Below are 24,596 nucleotides of genomic sequence, written 5' to 3' on the forward strand. Positions count from 1 at the left end.
TAAATTTCATTCCTGGGCTGCCATACGGTCTCAAAGGCAACATAGGCCCAGCAAACCAATCTGGCAAATTTCAATATGCAAACATGAAAAAGGGGAAAGCCCTATATTTGACCCCTGTAAGTTTTAAAAACCCATAAAAACTGTACATAGGGGTATTGTACTTGTGAGACGTTTCTGAATACAAATGTGTATTTTATTGCAGTAGAATCCAACAGTATTATGACATTCATAGTTAAAATGTCATGCAAGACTTGAAAAATAACAGAATTTCTTAATTTCTCACACCTTTCTTTTTTAGATTTTATTCATATTAAATTATGTTTCATATATAAATATTGGATAGGTTTCTGTATGTGTTTCATTTGTATCTGTACATCTGTATGTGTGTCATTGTTTGTATCTGTGCTTGCATCTGTGTCTGTGTATTTGCATATATTGAAGTGTGTATCTGTACATCTGTGTCAGTATGTGTATCAGTATGTGTGTCACTTTATCTGTATCTGCGTGTGCATGGAAGTGTCTGTGTATATGCATGTATGGAAGTGTGTGTGTCTGTACATATGTATGTGTGCCACTGTTTGTATTTGCATGTGTCTATGTGTGTTTCAGTGGTTCTATCTGTGCATCTGCATGTTTATCAGTATGTTTATTAGTGTCTGTGCAACTGTATTTGTGTTTGTGAACCTGTATGTGTGTCTGTGTATCTACATGTGTCAATGTGGTCAATGTGAGTGTCTGTGTATCTGAACATATCAGTGTTTGCAACCATGTCTATATCTCTGCGTCATTGTTTGGATCTGTGTGTCTGTACATCTGTATGTGTGTCATTGTTTGTATCAGTGTGTCCGTGCAACTATGTGTGTGGCAGCATGTATGGAAGTGTGTGTGTGTGTGTGTCTGCACATATTTATGTGTATCTGTATGTGTGTTACTGTATCTGCATGTGTTTTTCAGTGTTTGCATCTGTGTATCTGCGTGTGCGCACCTGTATGTGTGTCAGTGTTTGCATCTGCATGTGTTTTATTGTGTGTATCTCTGTATCAGAATATATCAGCAACTGTATGTGATTCGATGTTTGGATCTGTTTATCTGCATGTGTTTTGGTGTCTGTATCTGTAAATCTGTGAGTGTATCTGCGTGTCTGTACATCTGTATTTGTGTCAATATTTGTATCTTTGTGTCTATATATCTGTGTCAGTGGGTCTGTGCAACTGTATTTGTCAGTGTTTGTATCTGTGTCTGTATATCTGCATGTGTGGTAATGTGTATATGTGTGTCTGTATCTGTGTTTGTTTCTGTATCTGCATGTGAATCAATGTGCCAGTGCAACTGCGTGTGTGTCTGTGCACCTGTGTGTGTGTGTCAGTGTTTATATCTGTGTAATCTGTATATCTACATGTCATTATGTGAGTATGTGTATATGCATTTGTGTCAGTGTGTGTATCTGAATGTGTGTTAGTGTTTGTTACTGTGTATGTGTGAGTGTGTCATTGTTTGGATCTGTGTGTCTGTGCATCTGTATATGTGTTGGTGTGTGTATCAGTGTCTGTGCATCTGTATGTGTTTCAGTGTTTGTAACTGTGTACCTACATGTATGTCTGTATTTGCATGTGTGTCAGTGTTTGTATCTGTGTCTATGCATCTGCATGTTTGTCAGTATGTGTACCTGTATCGTAATATCTGTGTAAGTGTGTCATTTTTTGTATCTGAGTGTCTGTACAACCGTATTTGTGTCAGTGTTTGCATACGTTTGTCTGTGTATCTGCATGTGTTTGTATCTGTGTATCTGAATGTTTGTCATTGTTTGTATCTGTGTATTGCACGTGTGGCAGTGTTTGTATCTGTGTGTGTAACTGCATGTGTGTTAACCCCTTAACCAAACATGACATGTGTGACATGTCATGATTCCCTTTTATTCCAGAAGTTTGGTCCTTAAGGGGTTAAGGACACATGACGGAAATATTTCATCATGATTCCCTTTTATTCCAGAAGTTGTGTCCTTAAGGGGTTAATGTTGTAGTGTTTGTGTGTCAGGATATATATCAGTGGGTATTTGCAACTTTATGTGTGGCAGTGTTTGAATCTGTGTACCTGCATGTGTGTCATTGCTTGGATCTGTGTGTCTATACATCTGTACGCATGTCAGTGTTTGCATCTGGGTCTGTGCAACTGTATGTGTGTCAGTGTTTGTATATATGTATCTATGCATCAGTATAGTTTGTTTTTGTTCCAGCGTTGTATCTGTCTTTGTGCAATTTTGTGTATATGTATGTATGTATGTTAGTGCTTGCATCTGAATATGTTTGTTTTTGTGTCAGTGTTTGTGTCTGTGTCTTTGTGTGATTTTTGTATACCTATCTGCATGTGCGTCAGTGTGTGTATCACTTACTCACTGACACACATGCTCACTAAATACAAGCTCACTGACACACACACATATCCTCACTCCAGACAAGCTCACTGACACACATGCTCACTACAGACAAGTTCACTGACACACATATGCACACTGACACATGCTCACTAAATATAAGTTCACCGACACACACAAGATCACTACAGACAAGTTCACTGGCACACAAAAGCTCACTAAATACAAACTCACTACAGATGGGCTCACTGACACACAAGCTTACTATATACAAACTCACTGACACACACACGCTCACAACAAACAAACTCAGTGACACACATGCTCACTACAGACAAGCGCACTGACACACACATGCTCACTACAGACAAGATCACTGACACACATGCGCACTGACACACACATGCTCACTAAATACAAGCTCACTGACCCACATGCTCACTAAATACAAGCTCACTGTCACACACATACAGCATCATTACAAAGAAGCTCACTGACACATAGGATCGCTACAGACAATCTTACTGACACACCAGCTCACTACAGATCAGCTCACTGACACACATACAAGCTCACTACAGACCAGCTCAGTGACACACACAAGCTCACTTCAAACAAACTCAGTGACGGAAACACAACCTCACTGACACACACACATACATGCTCACTGACACAAACATACATGCTCACTAAATACAAGCTCACTTACACACACGTTACTAAATACAAGCTCACTGACACACACACAAGTTTACTGACACAGAAGCTCACTGACACACATGCTCACTAAATACAAGCTCACTGGCACACATGCTCACTAAATACAAGTTCACTTACACACACATGCTCACTTACTACTAGCTCACTGACACACATACAAACTCACTACAGACCAGCTCAGTGACACACACAAGCTCACTACAAACAAACTCAGTGACAGACTCACAACCTCACTGACACATACACATGCTCACTAAATACAAGCTCACTGACACACACATACATGCTCACTACAAACAAGCTCACTGACACATTTACATGCTCACTACAAACAAGCTCACTGACACACAAGCTCCCTACAAACAAACTCAGTGACACAAGTTCACTGGCACACAAAAGCTCACTAAATGCAAGCTCACTATAGATGGGCTCACTGACACACACACGCTCACAACAAACAAGCTTGGTGACACACATGCTCACTACAGACAAGCTCACTGACACACACATGCTCACTACAGACAAGATAACTGACACACATGCTCACTACAGACAAGATAACTGACACACATGCTCACTAACACACATGCTCACTAAATACAAGCTCACTGACCCACATGCTCACTTACACGCTCACTAAATACAAGCTCACTTACACAAGTTCACTGACACAGAAGCTCACTGACACGCACATGCTCACTTACTACAAGCTCACTAACACACAGACATAATACAAGCTCACTGACACACACATGCTCACTAAATACAAGCTCAGTGTCACACAAACACACAAGTGTTCACTCACACAGAAGCTCACTGACACACACATGCTCACTAAATAGAAGCTCACTGTCACACACATACATGTTTACTACAAACAAGCTCACTGACACATACATGCTCACTACAAACAAGCTCAGTGACACACAAGCCCACTACAAACAAACTCAGTGACAGACACACAACCTCACTGACATACACATGCTCACTGACATACACATGCTCACTGACACATATGCTCATTACAGACAAGCTCACTACAAACAAGCTCACTCACACACAAGCTTACTACAGACAAACTCACTGACACACACAATCACTAAATACCTGCTTACTAACACACATGCTCAGTAAATACTAGCTCACCGACACACTGCTCACATGCTCACTACAGAGAAGGTCACTGACACACACAAGTTCACTGGCACACAAAGGCTCACTAAATACAAGCTCACTGACACACACAAGCTTACTATAGATGAGCTCACTTACACACAAGCTTACTATAGATGAGCTCACTAACACATACAAGCTCACTACAGATGAGCTAACTCACACACACGCTCACTACAATCAAGCTTAGTGACACAGAATCTCACTGACACACACACAAATCTTCAGATACAAGCTCACTGACACACACATGCTCACTTACTACATGCTCACTGACACACACACATATATGCTCACTCCAGACAAGCTCAATGACACACATGCTCACTACAAACTAGCTCACTTTTGACAAGCTCACTGCCTGTCACAGTAACTCACCTGTACAGTGCCCAGCTCCACCACAGGCTGTCCCACTGCTCACACGTCACTTCCGGATACAAAGTAGCAGAGCGGTGGTGCTCGGCCCTGTCACACACACGTGACCCGTCTGCAAGATGGCAGTGCCCAGGAGCAGAGTGCAGGACTCCAACTATGATAGCGATTGGGATCGAGAATTTGCTGGACAGCTGGTTTTTATAGTATTTTCTGTGTGTTGCACAGTAACCCTGTATTGGGTCCGTTTAGCATTTTAATTCTATGCACTTTATAGTCAATGTATTTCACTTATTTTTTATTTTAGTGATTTACATAAGAGATACATTTATTTATGCCATTTATTTATGTTGGATGATGTAATTAATGCGTATATTCTCTCTTCTTTTCAAATTGTATGTAATATTTGCTCCGTGGTACGAGTATATATATATATGGGGACTCTTTGCCCACTCTAAAGATGGCCACCTCGCCCTCAAGTTAGAAATGGACACTCTCACAACCTTAGAAGAGGGAGGAACTCTTTCCGCTCGATTTCCAGCGAAACCGGAAGTGACGCGACGGACGGATTTGATTGTTACACACGTCACCGGAAGTGATGCGACGGACGAACGCCAGTGATACACGCGTCACCGGAAGTGACGACGGAATACCGGAACGGACCTAATATACCCCCATCTCTACAGTCACACACGATCTTACCATATCGTGTATGCTGACTATGATGGGCGGGGGGACATTAATCACTGATACTGCTCTTTGTTGTTTTCGGTTATTTTTGTGTATAATTTCGCCTATCTATGTATATTTCCGAACCGGATGTGGAGCCATATTGGAGGTGGCAGACCACATCCGGTCCGGATTATATGAGGTAATTACTTTTGTAGGTGTTGTAAATTAAGTAATTAGGTTTGTAATGTTACTCCCTATAAAAGTTGTGGTATATCCATTGTTATTCAGAAGAGCACCTGAGGAAGACCACTAACAGTTGGTTGAAACGCGTTGTGCAATATTGCTTTCTATTACTTATTATTTATTTTTTAAATAAATCACTTATCCTTGACTCCTGGCTCCTGGCTCCTGACTCCAAACTTGATGATTATTGAGACTCAAGGGGAACCTGCCTGAAGATTGAAAGAAATGCATATGTCCCATTTAAGTGACATGAAAGCTGCATAAGTCCTGAGCCTACTTTTAAACGGCTCATTAAAGTGTGAGTGATTCCATCTCAAAATTTCCCTTTTATTGTACATAATATACAGGTTGCACTATGTCCTTCTCTGTGCTTATGTTTTTTGTATAGGGATTTCTATAAGTGAATCTACTCATTGTATATAAGGAGGAGATACCTATTGTTTATCAAATTTCAGGTAATCACCCCTTTTTGGTGTGTGTGTGCGCTTTTACCTTTTTCTGTTACATAGTATTTCCTTTAAGTATATATAGTGGTGATATACTTGGTTTTGGCTGCACCACTTACCTATTTGATCTTTTAGCGCCATTTCTATACTGCCTCTTGTTATATGATAGCAGCAGTGATGATTTCCAACGGTTCTGACAGATGGCTTGGGAGCTACCGTGTGAGGGAACTGATAGGGTTTTATCTAGGCGTGCACTGTATCTGCAATATTTTTTATATTTCCTGGCGGAGCTGCAGACTGTAAGGGCTCTCTCCCCGGTCAGACGGGAGGGGCCTCGCACCCGGGCGCACACAGGGCAAGCCACCGGTCCCCATCCCAATGTCGGGTCCTCTGTCATGGACCGAGGACCTGACAAGTCACTCTGACAAATTTTCGGCAGCTTTGACCCCCATTTCCGGCCAAAATGGGAAAGGCTCATTTTCAGCCGAAAATGTCAGCAGCCAAAATTATCTGTTTAGTAGATATACCCTTGAAAGCCAGGGGGTGTAACCGGGTTAATTCATAAAAGTGTAAGTTTTTGTTGAAATCTGCACTTTTTGTAAAAAAAAAAGACACACTTCACACATAATGCTTTTGAGCGAGCTAATGTGCTTTAGGGGCCTGGAGTGTCCCTTTCAGTGCTCACTGAAAAATACACTTAGAATGACATTCTATATATATATCTATCTATATATAAAATACAAATAACCGCAAATATATATATAGATAAATACATATAATTACATAAAAGATTACATTAGTATACACGTAGAATTTAAATACATATATATGTATATATATTAAAATTCTACATGTATATTTAAGTAATCTTTTAACATAATTATGTGATTTGATTAATTAAAATTTGATTGACATGCCTGACAACACAGGGAGAAAGTGCAGAGAATTTAATTCGCAAGCACTATATTTGACCCTGTAACTCTCCAAGACACCATAAAACCTGTACATAGGGGGTACTGTTTTACTCGGGAGACTTCGCTGAACTCAAATATTAGTGTTTCAAACTGGTAAATTGTATTACAACGATGATATTTTAAGTAAAAGTGAAGTTTTTTGCATTTTTTACGAATGGCACTTTTATGGACTATATTATTGTTGTAATATGTTTTACTGTTTTAAAACACTAATATTTGTGTTTAGTGAAGTCTCCCGAGAATAACAGTACCCCCAATGTACAGGTTTTATGGTGTTTTGGAAAGTTAGAGAGTCACATATAAGGCTTGCATTTAATTTTTTTCACATTGAAATTTGCCAGATTAGTTATGTTGCCTTTGAGAGCGTATGGTAGCCCAGGAATGAGAATTACCAGGAATTTGCAAAAGTAGACAACCCGAGGTATTGCAAGTGGGGTATGTCCAGTCTTTCTTAGTAGCCACTTAGTCACAAACACTAGCCAAATATTAGTTTTTTGCTTTTTTCACACAAAAACAAATATGAACGCTAATTTTGGCCAGTGTTTGTGACTAAGTGGCTACTAAAAAAGACTAAACATACCCCACTTTCAATACCTTGGCTTGTCTACTTTTTCAAATGGTATGCCATTGTGGGGGTAATTCTCTTTCCTGGGCTACCACACCGTCTCAAAGGTAACATTACTAATCTGGCAAATTTCAATTTGAAAATGGAACGTCCTATATTTGACCCTGTAACTTTCCAAAACACCATAAAACCTGTTAATGGGGGGTACTGTTGTACTCGTGAGACATCGCTGATTACAAATATGTGCATTTTTTTGCAGTAAAAAACAGTATTATGACATTCACAGCTAAAATGGCAGACGGAAATACAAATTAAAAAAAAAATCTTATTTTCTCAAAAAAATTTTTTATTTTATTCATAATAAATTATGTTCCATATATGAATAGTTAATGATAGATTAAAGCCCTGTTTCTCCTGAACAAAATGATATATAATAAGTGTGGGTGCATATAATTTGAAAGAGGGGAACTACGGGTGAACAGTCATATAGCGCAAATTCCAGTTTTTGTTTACGTTTTGTTTTGATCAGAACGTGCACTATTGACTCAGTCCTGAAGGGGTTAAATAATTGTATCTCAATTGATCGACGCACACGGAAGTGATCGGGAAACATCCACCGGCGAGAGACACTTCTGAACAGGAGAAAGACAAAAGTTTCTTTTTCATCACTTCAGATCTCTTTATGGTGTGGTGAGCTTGCGGTGGACTTTACCGTTTTTTATACTTTGCTGCTTGGAGCTAGTTTTATGTCAATAAATTTCTTGTGTCTGACACAGTGGTCACTAAGAGCTTTTCTTCGGATCCCACGTACCCAAGGGGCTGATCCTCCCTGGGCATGATAGCCGTGAGTGGGGCTTATACCACTCTACACTTGTGAGTTTTATATCTATAGGGATATTTATATATGTATTTATATTTTTAACTTTATTGCACTAGGAGTGCCTCCTGTTGTCCCCCCTCCCTGCTTTTTGTCTCCCTTATTACAGAACCCAGCTGCTATTACTGACAGGCTATAAGTATATACGTGTCAGTGTTTGGGTCTACACATTTGTTTTTGGGTTTCTATTTATACCACTGTTTGCATATTGAGAGTCACTTTAATAGTTTGGAGGTGTCTCTATATATTTCATGCGCACTAGCACTTTTCTCTTTTTCTGTATTATTGTGTACCATTTTACCAGGGTATATTGCTGGTGCTGCTGCTTTTATTTATTGTCTATTTTTCAGATTTTGCGCCAATTTATCTTACTTGTATACTGTCTAAATTGAACTTTAATCACATACAGGAGGCTCTTGCATGGTCTAGCAAGCTATTAACATAGCAGGGGATAAGAAAATCTTAATTAAACAGAACTTGCAATAAAGAAAGCCTAAATAGGGCTCTCTTTACAGGAAGTGTTTATGGAAGGCTGTGCAAGTCACATGCAGGGAGGTGTGACTAGGGTTTATAAAAAAAGGGATTTAACTCCTAAATGGCAGAGGATTGAGCAGAGAGGCTGCAGGGGCATGTTATATACACCAAAACTGCTTCATTAAGCTAAAGTTGTTCAGGTGACTATAGTGTCCCTTTAACAAACCAGAATGTTTTATCAACATTGACTGCTGCCAAGCAGTCTGTGGGTCAATTACTTACCGTAATGACTTACTTTGATAAGTTTGCAAGGTCAAGTAGGTATAGTAGTATAAAAGTTGTATAGATACGTTACTGGAATTATTTTTGTTATTGTCTGAAAAAATATGTTAACTCACCTCCGTCCCCAGTTCATTGGCAACAATATTCATAAATTCATTGTCCCCATCTTTTCTGTGGAACAAGAAATTATTATTGTAAGGTTAGACCAATTAAAATAAAAGCAAATTACAATTGCATACCAACTGAGTGGAAAGGTGTGTGTTTAAATCATATATGCAGTGAACTACCCTAATGGCTGTAACATGATTGAGAGAAAGAACCATATATACCTTTAATGCTATACTGCTTGGGGTGCCGAAATTTAGCAACATAGAAAATCCACCCTTTAAACAACTTCATGTCAATCATGTTGTATAAGGGGCTGGAGTCCATGGGTGCATTTTTAGCATCTCTATGGGGAGTGAACTGCACAGATTGAATACAGTGAATGAGCAAAAGAGAGGACAGGCAGGGCAAACAGGCATCCAGAGACCATAAAGAAAGATGGCAATAAAAGGACTCCAATGATTCTTAGAAGTCTTGAGATGAAGTTGTTTTGAGGGTGGAGAGTCTCTTTGAAATGATCCCCAACTGTATCAACACTGCAAAAATAACTTGCTCTTGAGCATCCTTATATAAATTAGTCCCTTATTTACGCAGGGGTATGGACCCTGTCATTTATACTATGCATAGCAGTCTCTTGGTGAAAAAGGCACAGCCTCTTACACACACACACACACACACACACACACACACACACGGTAAAAATCAAGTACACCCTCTTTATATGGTTTTACATATCCGGACATAACAATCCCACCCCTTGACAGGTGCCATTGTAATTATATAATCAATATTGTTTACTTCACCAGTCAGTGGTTTTACTGTTGTGGTAAATGATGAAATGATCACACACACACATGGAACTTGAAAGTCATGGGGATATTTATGGGATGATAATATTAAACAGTTGAGAATTGCCCACTATTTCAATTCTCTTAGATCTTAGAGACCGTTATCATGTAAGTGAAATGTATTCCATACAAATAAAATCACAATTTGTTATAAAAATAGATATAATTACATGCATGATAATAATCAGTGAATATTTAGTATAACATAAGTATGCAATACAATGGAATGGCTAAACACATTCCAATGGCTAACAGCATCAACTGTCAAGACTTTAGATTTATGAGGGTACTTCACAGACAGAAAGCTAAACTTTCACACAGCACAGCGAAAAGTCGTAAAACCTTGGATAATAGTTAGATCAACTGAGTAACCCTTTTAATGCTGGCTGGATCCTCCTAGGCATATAATATCCTATTCTCATGTAATTTTCAATTAAAATAACATTCAAACCAGCTCATTAATAATTTCCCGTAACCATCCAATAAGAATAATCTACCAGATTCTATAAGCCGAATTTTAATTTGCCTAAAAAGATATCTTATCTTATTTAGAGCAAATCAATACACCTGAATAAAAACAGCGGTATGCTAACACGTGATAATATCACATTAATATATAATTATTCTTAATTCCGCCTGCAGAATGGAATGTTTATAACTATATATTCTTTAGTTAACTAAGATTTCTAAATATTGAAATCTGACCATAATTTATCCAGTCATATATCATGCTATTATATTTTTAATTAATTTAGATTAAATAAATAAAACCAGCATAATTACCAGTTAAGTAGATATTCTCATCAGATGAGTAGGTAGTCCCAGGAACTCGAGTGAAAGTATGATTGGTTGTATGGAGGTGTGTAAGTAATAGAACAAATAGTGTTGGTTAGAAAGTAAGAGTAAAATTCTAAGTGTCCAGGAGTGTTTCTTGAGTGCTATTCCCAGAGTGAATATCTGTCCTGGATCTCTCTGAATGTCCGAATCTGAAAGCCCAACTCTCCTCTCTCTTCCCTTTGTCCTAACTTTTAAAGGGCCAGACTCTCTGTACGTCATAAGTTGGTATAACCAATAGGATACTGAAGGTGTGGTCAACCTGCAGATCGCAATTTAGGTATTTGGTCCATAGAGGGTGCAATTGCCTAATTAAAGTTTCCTATCCAGGAAAGAGTTAACTTTTCCTGATGACTATTTTGACTTAATTTGGCTTATCTAAAATGACTACCATAACAAATTTGCTGTCAGTTCAAAGCGTTTGCCTCAGTCTTTGTGGCAACGACTTTGATTGTAATTTCTAAAATTGACATGTCTAAAATCAATTTCACCCCTTACTTACAAAGGGACCTTGTAAAATTTAGAAAGTAAAATTAATTACTTAGTCTTCTCTGTCACTAGTGTCTGTGTTTAAAATTATTTCTATTCCGGGGGCGCGGCATGGCTGCTGACTGAACAGGACGCAGGGTGAGGAAGCTCCTCAACCCTAAAGCATATCTACGCCAAAAAAACAACAATTTGCCCCAAAATTTCACCTACTTACAGAAACCGTGCGGGAGACGCGGACGGTCTCCTGTCCACTACCCGACTTGCAAGCAGCCTTGGTCTCGCTTTCCCCCCCTCTGGGCCGGTGGGGGTCATCCCGGTCCCCGCTGGGCCACACACTAAGGTCCTCCCAGGTCGTTGTGAGCTGCCCACACGACAAGCAGAATGCCTCGCAGTGGCACCCAAGATGGCGGACGCTGACCTTACTGACTCACTCGATCACTTTGAAGCGAGACTGGATGTCGCCTTCGAAAAATTCTGGGCCGACCTAACAGAGCAGATGAACCGAGCGCACCCTGCGGCGCCGCCACGGGTGAGAAAAAAGACACTAAGAGAGATGAAGCACGAGAGACCCCCCCAAAGGCAACCCGACCGCATCAAAGGCACACCGCGCCACCTTACACCTTTCTGGGCCTAGAGCCACCCTGGGACCACTCCCGAAGCACAGAACACACATGCAGGAGGGAACAACAAGCCGAAACCAACGTGGTAAAGCTCCCTGCAAACTCCCGCCTGGGAAATACTTGGACTCAAAGAAGACCCAAGTTTGTGGCAACAAGGTACGGGCTCTGGAACAGGCCTGGGGCATGGGGAGTACGTCGCTCTCGATAAACGGCAGGGCTCACCGCAATGGACAATACACGTAATACAGAAGCCTAGCCAGGGCATCGGCTAACTTCCTAACTCTGGGATATGGCTGCAGGCCAAGACAAGTCACTGAAACGGGACTCAGAATCAAGACTGCTGACCCGGCGGCATAAAAGCATAAAGACATAAAAGCGTATATGTTTTGTTAAAGGTCTCAGTTGTATACCAGCTTACACCATAAGCAATAGATAGCCTTTTGAAATATTAATCTATGTCTTAGCTAAAGTTACATTACCTACTTAATAGCTACATAATTAACTAAGCCTGTTTACGTTATAAGCTCCATATTAGTGTTGCTGTTCTGGAGATAAATGTCCAAGCCTGTTTACAGCTTAAACTCACTATTGGTGATGACGCTTTAATGACATAAATATTGATGTCATACCCCTCAGGAGCACTGTATGCTCCATATCTAAAGCCTGCAAACCACAAGAGTACCATAGCTATAGACATCACTCAGCTTGTATTTAATGTGTTTTATTAATTTTAACGCAACAGCTTATAATCAACATACGTGCGACTTATTATAACTTTAAGTTTAAAATTGTAAATCTTATTTTGACATACTGCTTAGCCTTTCCAGTTGACATGTGTGCTTAGCCATTTACCAATATGCAGTAACCTGAGACAACGCAGTCAGAAATCGTTTATGTTCAATCTGTTCATAGTAAGCTTGTTTATGTACAACATGTGTGTCAAGCGATCATAACCTTAAAAAATGTGCAGTTTTTTTCCTGGCATATGGTGGCAGTACAATAGGGATGTACTCTTCCCTCAGGTCAAGCATCTGAAAGAAATTAACATAAAAAGTTCCTCCCCTTACCAGGTATAAGAGACCCTTGCAGCCACAGGACCTCAGTTCTCTTTCTTGTTCCAACAGGAACGGACGGCATCTGGAAGATGGAGTGAGTGGTGAGGCACACGGGTTGCTGCCAGGGGGAACCGGCCTGATAGCCTCCCGGGTGGAGCGCTGAGTGGCCATGGAACAGCCTGCTGTTACAGAGCAGGTATGAAAAGCCGGCGTTTTATGCCGCGTGAGTCACCGGCTACGCATGGAGGCGGTACATTTGGGCAGCGAATCCCTGTCCGCCGGAGGAGCATGCGCACAGCGGTGGAACGCACACCCGGGTGGTTTTGCGTTCCACCGGAGTTCTGACCGCGCTATCACGCATGCGCGGTCTGAACTCCCAAGAAATGGCGCCAGATTTGAATCAATTCTGCCTATATATGCTGTGCAGATTTTTCTGTCAGCATGGATGCTTGACAGTAAAGATCTCCCATGTCACCAGCCCCCCCACACGGGTCAGAGGTTTTAGAGGTAGGATCCTAATCTGGTTTCTATTTTTTAAAGCTCTCTATGTATTTTGGAATTTTCTTAAAGGTATACAAACTTGGTTCATGTTTTAAGTATTACAGATATGTCTAGCCCTGTTTATACTGACAATATGGATAAAGACAAGGTCCCTACTCCTGCTTCAAAGAAAGACAGTTCCAAGTCTAAACATCTCTGTTGTAGTGAATGTTCCACTCCTTTACCAGATGGGTTTAAGAGAAAAATATTTGCTCCTCGTTATCGCTAGAGAAATCCAAGCAACAAGAAATGAAGTCTTTTTTGTCTTGGTTTCAGGATAATCTAGCCCAGACCTTTGAGTCCTTTAAAGAAACAACTCAGACTTCTCCAGTAAAGTCTAAACAGAAAGCTAAAAGGAAAAGGACACCTTCAGATTCAGAATTCTCTTTGGGGGAATGTTCTTTATCGGATTCAGAGTCCTCTAGCGAATCCTCTGATGAAGAGGAGGGGTTTCCTCGTGAAGAGCTAAGAAGATTTATCAAAGAGGTGTCTATGGCCCTTTCTAACGAGAAGGTAGATAAAACCAGGAGTAAAAATCTGCCAACCCTACAGTATATGCTGGATTTAATTGCCAGGGAGTGGAAGAACCCAGAAAAGAGGGCCTTTATCTCCAGGCATTTTAAGAGTATTGAGGAATGGGAAGATTTACCAGCTGTTGACGTACACGTTGCTCAATTGTCTAAAAGAACTACCTTGCCTATTGGGGAAATTTCGGGTATGAAAGACCCTATGGATAAAAGAGCGGAAACTTCCAGCAGACGGGCCTATCAGGCAGCAGGTTTTCAGGCTAAAGCTGCATTAGCCGGGGCTTCAGTGGCAAGAGCCCAGAATTTTTGGCTGAATTCCTTGGAAGAAGGTCTGGGTGATACCCAGGATAAAGGCCTGTCCCCTCCTATTCCAAAATTTTAGATTGTCCAATGAGTATCTTATGGACATTATTACAGAAGTAAATACAAATACAAAAAGAGAAGTCCTGCGCTTAAGCAGCAAGGACTACAACACACATCAGCCCCAATATATAGTAAAAACCAAAGAAAAGAAAAGGTTACTTGCGCTTTCTCCTTAATCCCTATGTATATTTAGACAAATGGAGGTCATTTAGTTGCTTTGTATCACACAGCCTGGTTACAATGCTGCTACCCATCCCATGTGTTCCCTATTAAGGGTTAATAAGTAAAGGGGTGTATATAAAAAATACCCCTTTCTGTCTCATTAGAGATATCTTTGCCAGAAGCTCAAGGAAGCAGGCTGAAGGGTCAGTGTTAGGACCCGCTTAGGGGGGTCTGCCTTGACGTTAGCAGGCGGGCATCCCTCCAATGGCCATTGGAGCAACTAAATGACCTCCATTTGTCTAAATATACATAGGGATTAAGGAGAAAGCGCAAGTAACATTTTCTTTTCTTTGGTTTTTACTATATATTGGGGCTGATGTGTGTTGTAGTCCTTGCTGCTTAAGCGCAGGACTTCTCTTTTTGTATTTGTATTTACTTTGTATCACACAGCCTGGTTACAATGCTGCTACCCATCCCATGTGCTCCCTATTAAGGGTTAATAAGTAAAGGGGTGTATATAAAAAATACCCCTTTCTGTCTCATTAGAGATATCTTTGCCAGAAGCTCAAGGAAGCAAGCTGAAGAGTCAGTGTTAGGACCCGCTTAGGGGGGTCTGCCTTGACGTTGGCAGGCGGGCATCCCTCCAATGGCCATTGGAGCAACTAAATGACCTACATTTGTCTAAATATACATAGGGATTAAGGAGAAAGCGCAAGTAACATTTTCTTTTCTTTGATTATTACAGAAGTGATTAAACTGTCAGCTCGTGTCATGGGTTTGTCATCTGTAACCCGTAGGGCACTGTGGCTTAAGGCTTGGGCAGCAGACACTGCTTCAAAGTCTGCGTTATGTGAACTTCCCTTGGAGAAGAAAAAATTTTTGGCTCTCCCCTGGAAGAGTTAGTTCGACAGATGTCGGAAACCAAGAAGGCCTTGCCGCAAGAAAGGAAATATTCCTGGAAGCCCAGGTATAGGAATTTCCAAGCTAGACCTCGGAGGGGTTTTCAAGACAAACCCAGAGGGTTTCGCCAGCAAAGGAAAAATCCAAGGTTCGACACGCAAAGAGATAAATCTGACAGAAACAAGCGCTTCTGACGCCATCAGAGTGGGCGGAAGGTTGCAGAGCTTTTTTCACAGATGGAGAGAGACGACTGCAAATCCATGGATTTTGAATATAATCCAAAATGGTTACCGAATAGATTTCTCGGATACCCCAAGGTCAAATTTCCTTGTCTCCTACTACCGTTCAAGAGAAAAAAAACAAGCCCTTTTTTCCGGCACCGTCTCTCTTTTAAGAAAGGGTGTTATCGAAAAGGTTCCAAAATATCAAGCTTATCAAGGGGTATACTCCCGTTTGTTCCTTGTTGCAAAACCAGACTTGACTTTTCGTCCTATCTTGGATCTAAAATCCCTAAACAAACTCATTCCTTATCATCATTTCAGAATGGAGACGATAGAGTCGGTCACACATATCCTCCGGAAAGGAGATTTTATGGCCACCTTGGATCTCAAGGATGCCTATCTGCATGTTCCTATGAATGTGACTTCGAGAAGATACCTCAGGTTTGCTATAAGGAAAGGGAAAAGCATCCATCATTTCCAATTCAAAGCTCTCCCGTTCGGGTTAGCATCGGCACCCAGGATTTTTACAAAGATCCTCACGCCTATAACAGCACACCTACGGCTACAAGGTATCACAATCGTGCCCTATTTGGATGACTGGTGGATAAAAGCAGGTTCAAGGACCTTGCTGAACTCAGAAGTAACATACACTCTAAAAGTTCTGAAAGACCATGGCTGGATTATAAATCTAGAAAAGTCACACCTTACTCCGTCAAAGTCCATCAGGTTTTTGGGGTTCTGGATCAAGTCGGACCCACTGTCAATTCATCTTTCAAGCAGAAAGAAGAAAAAGATAAAAGGTTTGATAACAGAACTGCTTCGAGTATCAGAATGTTCCGTAAGAAAAGCTATGCAGGTTTTGGGTCATCTGACCTCTACGATTCCAGCAGTAAAATGGGCCAGAGCAGAATCAAGGCCATTACAATGGGAAATCCTTTCGCAGTGGTCAAAAAGGGAAGTAGACCTAGATGCACTCATGCATATTTCAGATCATACAAAAGCAAGAATCTCGTGGTGGCTGGAGGAAAAGCTCCTTACAAAAGGCCGGTCTTTTCGTCTAAAGTCTTGGATAGTAATTTCAACAGACGCCTCAAAAACAGGTTGGGGAGCGCATCTAGGATATCACTTAAGACAGGGGGTTTGGTCAAAAGACTAAACAAAGGAGTCTTCGAATTTCAGAGAAATGCTGGCAGTGTTCTACGCCCTTCAACAATTCAAAAATTTAATTTTGGGGAAAGCCGTGAAGATCCAGTCAGACAATCAGACAACTGTGTCATACCTGAACAAACAAGGCGGTACAAGGGAAAGGTACAAGGTTGCATCTCCTTTGCTCAAGGATCATGTCTTGGGCTCAGTACCACCTGGACGACATTTCAGCAGTTCATGTTCGTGGGATAGACAACGTGATTGCGGACGATTTGAGCAGATCAAGATGGTCCCAGAACGAGTGGTCTCTCAATCAAACGTTTTTTGCTCAACTGATGGAGAGATTCGGTCTCCCAGTTATAGACCTTATGGCAAGAAGGTCCAATGCAAAAGTAAGTTCATTTGCCTCCCTTTTCAAGGCAGACGGGCCTCTGGTAATAGATGGTCTTTCTATCCGGTGGGAGTTTCCTCTGGCGTACATCTTTCCCCCAGTAAGCCTAATCCCGAGAATTCTGCACAAAGTAGCATCAGATCAGTCACGGCTCCTGGCCATACTACCATACTGGCCAAATCGCAGCTGGTTCTCGGTTTTGAAGATTATGACTTTGGAGTACTGGACTCTTCCGGTGACGCCGGTCCCATTGCTCTACCTCTTCTATATACATGAAGATTTGGACAAGATTTCTTCACTGGTGCATTGCTAAAGAGTGCTTTAATTCTCATCCGTCTGCTGACACAATCCTTCATTTTTTGCAAGATGGTCTGGAACAGGGTTTTGGTCTTTCTACCCTTAAGGTTCAAGTCTCCGCTTTGAGTCATTTTTTGGTGAAGAATTGGGCTTCTGATCCTCTCATTAGGAGATTTTTTAAAGCTGTTAGGCTTTTAAAGTCTCCTATTAAAAGCCATTTTCCATCTTGGGATTTGTCATTGGTTTTGAAGTTTCTGTGTTCTCAGGCATTTGAGCCTTTGGAAGAGTCCTCTTTAAAGCATGTGTCCCTAAAATCTGTATTTTTGGTGGCTATTACTTCAGCTAAAAGAGTTGGGGAACTACAGGCACTGTCTTCATCTCCTGACTTTACTAAGTTTTATCAGGATAAAGTGGTTTTGTTCCCAAAACCTTCTTTTCTTCCTAAAGTCATTTCCGCCACGACTATCAATCAACCTATTTGTCTGCCTTCTTTCTTTGGTCCGGCCCAGCCTGATGGGGATTTTAATTGGAACCTACTGGACGTAGGTAGGTCGCTGAAAATCTACTTAGAACGCTCCTCGGCATATAGGAAGTCGGACCACCTTTTTGTGAATTTTTGTTGGGAAATTCAAAGGTCAGGTGGCATCAAAAGCCACTTTGGCAAGATGGCTTATTGAGGTTATAAAGTTGGCTTATTCCTCATCGAACCTTCCTATACCTGCTTCCTTGAAGGCACATTCCACTAGAGCCATGGCTACGTCTTGGGCCGAGAAAGCATGTGCATCTCCGGAAGAGATTTGTAAAGCGGCTTCCTGGTCTTCTTTCAACACGTTTGTGAAGCATTACAGGCTAGACGGATTCTCTGCCTCTGACGCTGATTTCGGGCATAGGGTGTTACAAGCTGCTGTGTCTTAATTTCCCGCCCTTTCTCTGGGATCTCGATATATCCCTATTGTACTGCCACCATATGCCAGGAAAAACTGCAATTTTACTCACCGTAAATTCCTTTTTCCTTAATATGGTGGCAGTACAGCACACCCTCCCTTTATCTAATTAATAAAAAGTTTTCTGAAGTTTTCTGTGGTTCCACTGTGGTGTTATTGTTACGTACTGAGGTCCTGTGGCTGCAAGCGTCTCTTATACCTGGTAAGGGGAGGAACTTTTTATGTTAATTTCTTTCAGATGCTTGACCTGAGGGAAGAGTACATCCCTATTGTACTGCCACCATATTAAGGAAAAAGGAATTTACGGTGAGTAAAATTGCAGTTTTCCACTGCCTAATTAACGCAAATCTTTGTTTGACTCTGCATGCACAGGCTGTTGTGGCATGACATGCTATATGTGATTCTCCATGCACAAATAAAATAAAGAATTTAAAAAAAAAAAAATATATATATATATATATATATATTTCTATTCCATTAACATTTAAACAGAGCATTCCATCCCCCTGCTTCATTGCTTATCACTTGGCTTGTTTATATAATGCATTCCTTAGCTCAGGCTAGTGGCTAGTTACAGAAAGGAAATAATTTTTTTTGTGTCTGTCTTGCCTGAAGATAGCAAAATGGAGCCTGCACTGTTCTGAGTGACTCAGGCAATATACACTTTTAATTTCTATAATAGCACAAAATGTCTGCCGATATAAATATCCTGACATAACCCCCCTTAGTGAATATCATAGCAAATAATAATTTAGTCTATGGATAAGCACTATAGAAGTTACCAGACATGTTGTGCACTCACATCATTTCTACTGACATAGGCCTGTGCGTGGAATGAACATTTTTGTATATTTTTGTACCTGTAAGAGTTATGAACTTTACACTTAGTACAATCAACCATAATATCATGATTATCATTGTAAATTGTTTTCATTTGAAAAATGTTTTTGGGAGTTACATATTGTATGGTCAATAAAAAGCAAATCTCCATACATTCCGGATCAATTCAGAGAGGTATAGCGCTCCCCCTCTCAAAGGCCAGATTTAATTGCATAGGTTCAATTGTTTCTCCATCCACACTGGCAAGCATCGCATGAACAATATCCTTGGATACAAAGTACAGAGGTATGCGTCCCCCTGCCAATTCAATCATTCCAGTTTGCACTTCAGCAAGAAAAGTGTATGGAACAATATTGGGTCATGCAGAAATAGAAGTTCACGCTTAAATAAGTCATGACTTTGGTGCAATTAACTCCGAATGCAAACTTTTTGTAACAACTGTGTCTTCCACAATAGTGAACACGTTTTGGAGAAGTGTTCATTGCTGGTTTATCACCTGATGAATATCGTTAATGTGTTGCTTTAGTGCAAAGATTTCCATATCCAGCTTTTGGACAGTAATAGAGTTGGCTGCAGACATTACAGTTGCGACAACTGCACTGACAGTGGCACAAACTAATGCAACAATTATAGCGGTGAGGAACCTTTTGGGTCGGTTGCTCATTGAAATAGTACTGGATACAAATGGTTTCCGGGCTTGCTCCAAGATGTTTCGCACACGGTCCTGTGCTCTTTGGAGGTGCATCTGGTACTAAGTCTGTAACTCAGGACGCTGCATCGATGAAATGTTGTATGCCTTCTCGATGGAAATCTTGGGGTCCAAGCTGACGAACACACGTCGGGTCAGGATCCTCTTCTCTGTCAAGATGAACCCTGGTGTCTCTTGAATCAAGATGCCGGAGGATGGTCCCATCTCTGCGATCGGGTCGGTCCGTAGCTCTTGGCACAGGAGCAGTACGATCCAGAAACACGCCACATCCTGCTTGGACATCTTTCGACAGTCACGGATCAGGAACTCCTTTCAGACTTATCTACTAATGATTCAAGGTTTGTTAAGCATACAAACTTATAACAGTATGACATCACTTGGCCTAGGACAACGCATTATTACGATTCATCAACATATGTATTCTATCTAATTCTATTTTTAAAACTTCATCCTTCACTACATTTATTACTGACTCCACAGCAATATGCCTATAGCAGTTAAACAAGCTAGTAACCTGCTTAGAAAATGTAGTTATTGGATGGCAAGGAAATGGTTAATGACATGAACGTACATGAGATCATGGCACATCAAAACATTTCACATCATACAATACCACGTGAATCAAGCATTCATCCAGGTTAGTCGTTCACCCTTCTGCGTCCGAATCCACACCTATAATTCTTAATTGAGATTTAGGATGACAAGCACGCAACTGGTTAATGTGAACCCACTTTTCAATAAAATCACCCCCCCCCCCCCCCCCAGACGCAGCGCGGTATGCAATATGTAGCTTTCATTTAACACCTAGAATTTTCCACTTCTTAGCCATTACTTCGCTGGTAAAATGACTACCTCTATCTGACTCAATTCTTTGAGGCAGACCGAACCTGGAAAAGACATGGTTAATCAACAAAGTGGCGCACACGGTACTCGTGTTCTCTTTACAAGGCAAACACTATATCCACTTTGTGTACATACATGTAACAGTTAACATGTATTTGTTACCTCTTGAAGATCTTGTTACAGGATCTATAAAGTCAATTTGAATATCAGACCAGGGTAATGACACCCCCTCTTCTGAAGTGGTGCACGATGGGTTGGACCATGGGGTTGATATTGCGGACAAATCAAGCATCCCTGACAGTATGTCTTAACATCTCTTAACATGTGTGGCCAATATGCATAATCACGCAATATCTCATATGTGATCTTATCACCAAGATGCCCAGATGTAGGTGCATCATGTGCGTGTTGGAGCATTAACCCTCAGTATACAGTTGGGACTACCCATTGTTGAATACCATGTTTAGAAGTTCTGACCAGCAACCCATCCATGATACTAAATTGGACTTTATATCTCATCAAGATTCGTAAATCTTCATTATCTTTGCAATCCTCATCTGTGATGGGATTGGCAGTAGGGTCTTCTATATGTCTATAGAATATGCCTATGACGGGATCGTTCTTTTGACTGGTAATCAGGTCCTCACTAGGAGCTTCTTGACTCCATTGCACGACATTTAAGTCGGCATTATCTCTAGCCTGTCGTCTAGTTACGGCTTCAACATGAATTGAACCCATAAGATCATCAATGTTTAGGGTTTCACCATTGATGTTTTGCCAGTGAACCGGCTAGGTCATTATCATCCTTGTCAATACCTTCTATTTTAGAATGGCCTTTGGTTTTCTTCCAATATATGGTTAAACCATGTTCCTTAACCAATTCATCGATTTTACAAAAAATTTCCCATGTTTAACAGGTTTGTTATTGCTTTTCAGCATTTGGTTACGTTTCCAGCTAGGCAGATATTCGACGAAACTGTTGCGAGCATAGTTGGAATCAGTTATGATAACGAATTCTTTGATACCATATTCTATTGCCATTTGAATGGTCTTATAAACTGCACAGAGTTCGGCTATTTGACTGCTTTTGGAACCAATTTTGTATCCTATAGATACATTGGGATAATCACCTGTCCAGGCGATTCCGATACCTGCAACTAACTTCCGTTCAGCACCAGCGACGTGGTGATATGAACAACCATCAATGTATACCCACGGTAGTGGTCGACAGTATTCCTCGTCACAAACTTTATAAGGGGATAGCAATTGCTCTTCTAGGAAGTCATCTCCGGTGTCATTATCATCCAGAGATGGAGCAGTACAGTCATGTAATTCTGCTAAACCTTGGGCAACTGGGCTTCTCTTTTATGTTTATAGCGGATTTCTAACGACCATCCTGTAAGGATAGAGTCCATGCAGTAATCCGACTGTTAGAGAGATTACCGTCTCTGATTCTTTCACTCTGCAGGTACTGTAGAGGTTGGTGAGCTGTTTCTACAATTATTTTCTTACCTTGGATATAGCTATGAAAATTTTGTAGTGCCAAGACAGTCGACAATAACGCCTTCTCAAACGTGTTGAATTTAACTTCAACAGGTGACAAAGTCTTGCTAGCATATGCAATAACTTTGTTTAAACTGTCCTGCTTCTGATACAGAACAGCACTTATGCTTAAATCGGTATATCCTGTCTCCAGATAGAAGGGTTTACCCCCCTCTGGGTATGCTGAACAGGTTGCCTGAGTGCGCTTCCTCCTCAGTCCACTTACCACTTGGTCCTGAGGCTCCCCCCCGTTCCAGGTAGTTTCCTTTTTAAGCAGGTGTAAGAGTGGTTTCGTTATTTCTGCATAGTTATCTATAAACTAACGGGAGTACTTAGTCATACCAAGGAACGATCTTAATTCCCTGATGTTTGAAGGTGTTTTAGCCTTAATTACAGCTTCAACCTTCTTCCTCTGGGGATTTAATCCTTCAGAAGTTAATTTAATATTAAAATAATAAATAAAAAAATGCCCACCCCCCACCAAGGTTACACACTCTGCATCACATACACACACACACTCTGCATTCTATACACACACACACTGCATTCATTATATACACAAAATAAATATTTAATTAATGTAATTTTGGGGGGATCTAATTGTATTCAGAAATTTACCAGTAGCTGCTGCATTTCCCACCCTAGTCTTATACTCGAGTCAATACGTTTTCCCAGTTTTTGGGGGTAAAATAAGGGGTCTTGACTTATATTCGGGTCGACTTATACTCGAGTATATACGGTATATTGTACACCAACATAAAGTGAGACTTGTTTAGTGAGTGAGATCAAACTCACATTTTATAGGCTCTAAATACTCTGGCTTACATGCTCTTTAGGTGGCACATGTGACCCTCTTGTATCAATGTGTTCTTTATTTCTCACAATGGTTCATATATTGGAGGAAAAAAGGGGAAAATACAGGAAACGTCCGGGTGTAGTAGTTCAAAATTGTAATATAGAGCAATCTATATTGTTTCTTATCATATGAGTGAAAATACAGTTCATTAAACTTTTAAAGATCAATATTATTGAAGGGGTGTATTTAAATTCTTTATTTTGTTCGTGCAGGGATAAGACATACAATTTGCACTGCCACAATAGCTGGTGCAGATCGATTGGTATTCACATATGTTTACATGGCATCAGAAACATTGCACTTTTTTTTTTTTTTTTTTTTTTTAACGAAAATACAGATGGGTGTACATTGTATTCTTTCTAACCACCTAGAAGGGACCGTCGCTTTGCCCACCGATTGGTAACGTGGTTTAGGGAAAGATAGGAGTAGAAGTCATGCTAAAACATCGCTTTATAGAATTGAGTCGAGGACAAATGGCTTAGTGCTTAGTGCGTTGAAACAAAGTAAAAAGAAAACATTAATAACATGGATTAGTAAGTTGCAGGTTATATTAAACATTGTTAGGTGCAAATTTCTCTGCACTTTTTAAATTAACCACCAGGGGTCAGCGAGCCACTAAGCTTGCCGGGTAACGCATATTTTTTGGCTTAGACAGGTGTAAATGATTTCCCTGCGGTGATAAATTCGACTGTATACGCATAAATGATATTAAAAAGTCAATGCAAAACAAAAGTAAATACAGTACTCTGCAGGATTTTCAGTCAGCATGGTTAGCATCCGCTTAATTACTGCTGCAGCTGCGCTGGGTCGGCTGGCTTCTCTGCCATCTCTAGGTCGCTTGTGTTTCCCGCTGGTTGCTAGACTGTTTCGGTACTTGCTGGCCATGGGTGTGTTCGCGTTTATGCTTTGCCAGCATCAGCCTTGGGTACCTGAGGGAGCCTGTGTGCTGTGACCGCTCTGTGTGAGCAGAGTGAGAGTCCAGGTAAGAACCCCTTGGTCTGCCAATTGCACAGGGAGTTGTAGCTTCTGCTGGATGGGAGCTCGCTCTTCGGTTTGTAATGGGCGCGGCGGCCATTTTGGATTTTGCCGTGCGGTCCCGCTTTGATCCTTTCGCCGCTCGGATGGTGAATGCGGTCACTGCCTCTCTCCGGTGGGGTCCGGGCCCACAGGTGGGGGAACGGGGCCCTCAGTAAGC

At 40.9% G+C, this 24,596-nt stretch overlaps 1 protein-coding gene across 2 annotated transcripts in view; it reads right to left on the reverse strand.

Annotated features, from left to right (window-relative positions):
• Window positions 1-24,596, reverse strand: part of AARSD1 (alanyl-tRNA synthetase domain containing 1) — a 194,414-nt gene that overhangs the window by 34,793 nt on the left and 135,025 nt on the right. For both annotated transcript variants that reach the window (XM_063458923.1, XM_063458924.1), the window contains exon 11: window positions 9,286-9,340. In XM_063458923.1, coding sequence (XP_063314993.1) covers window positions 9,286-9,340 — 55 coding nt within the window. The remainder of the gene's footprint in view (window positions 1-9,285; window positions 9,341-24,596) is intronic.

This window comes from Pelobates fuscus, chromosome 6 (genome assembly GCF_036172605.1).
Source record: "Pelobates fuscus isolate aPelFus1 chromosome 6, aPelFus1.pri, whole genome shotgun sequence".
Lineage (NCBI taxonomy): Eukaryota > Metazoa > Chordata > Amphibia > Anura > Pelobatidae > Pelobates > Pelobates fuscus.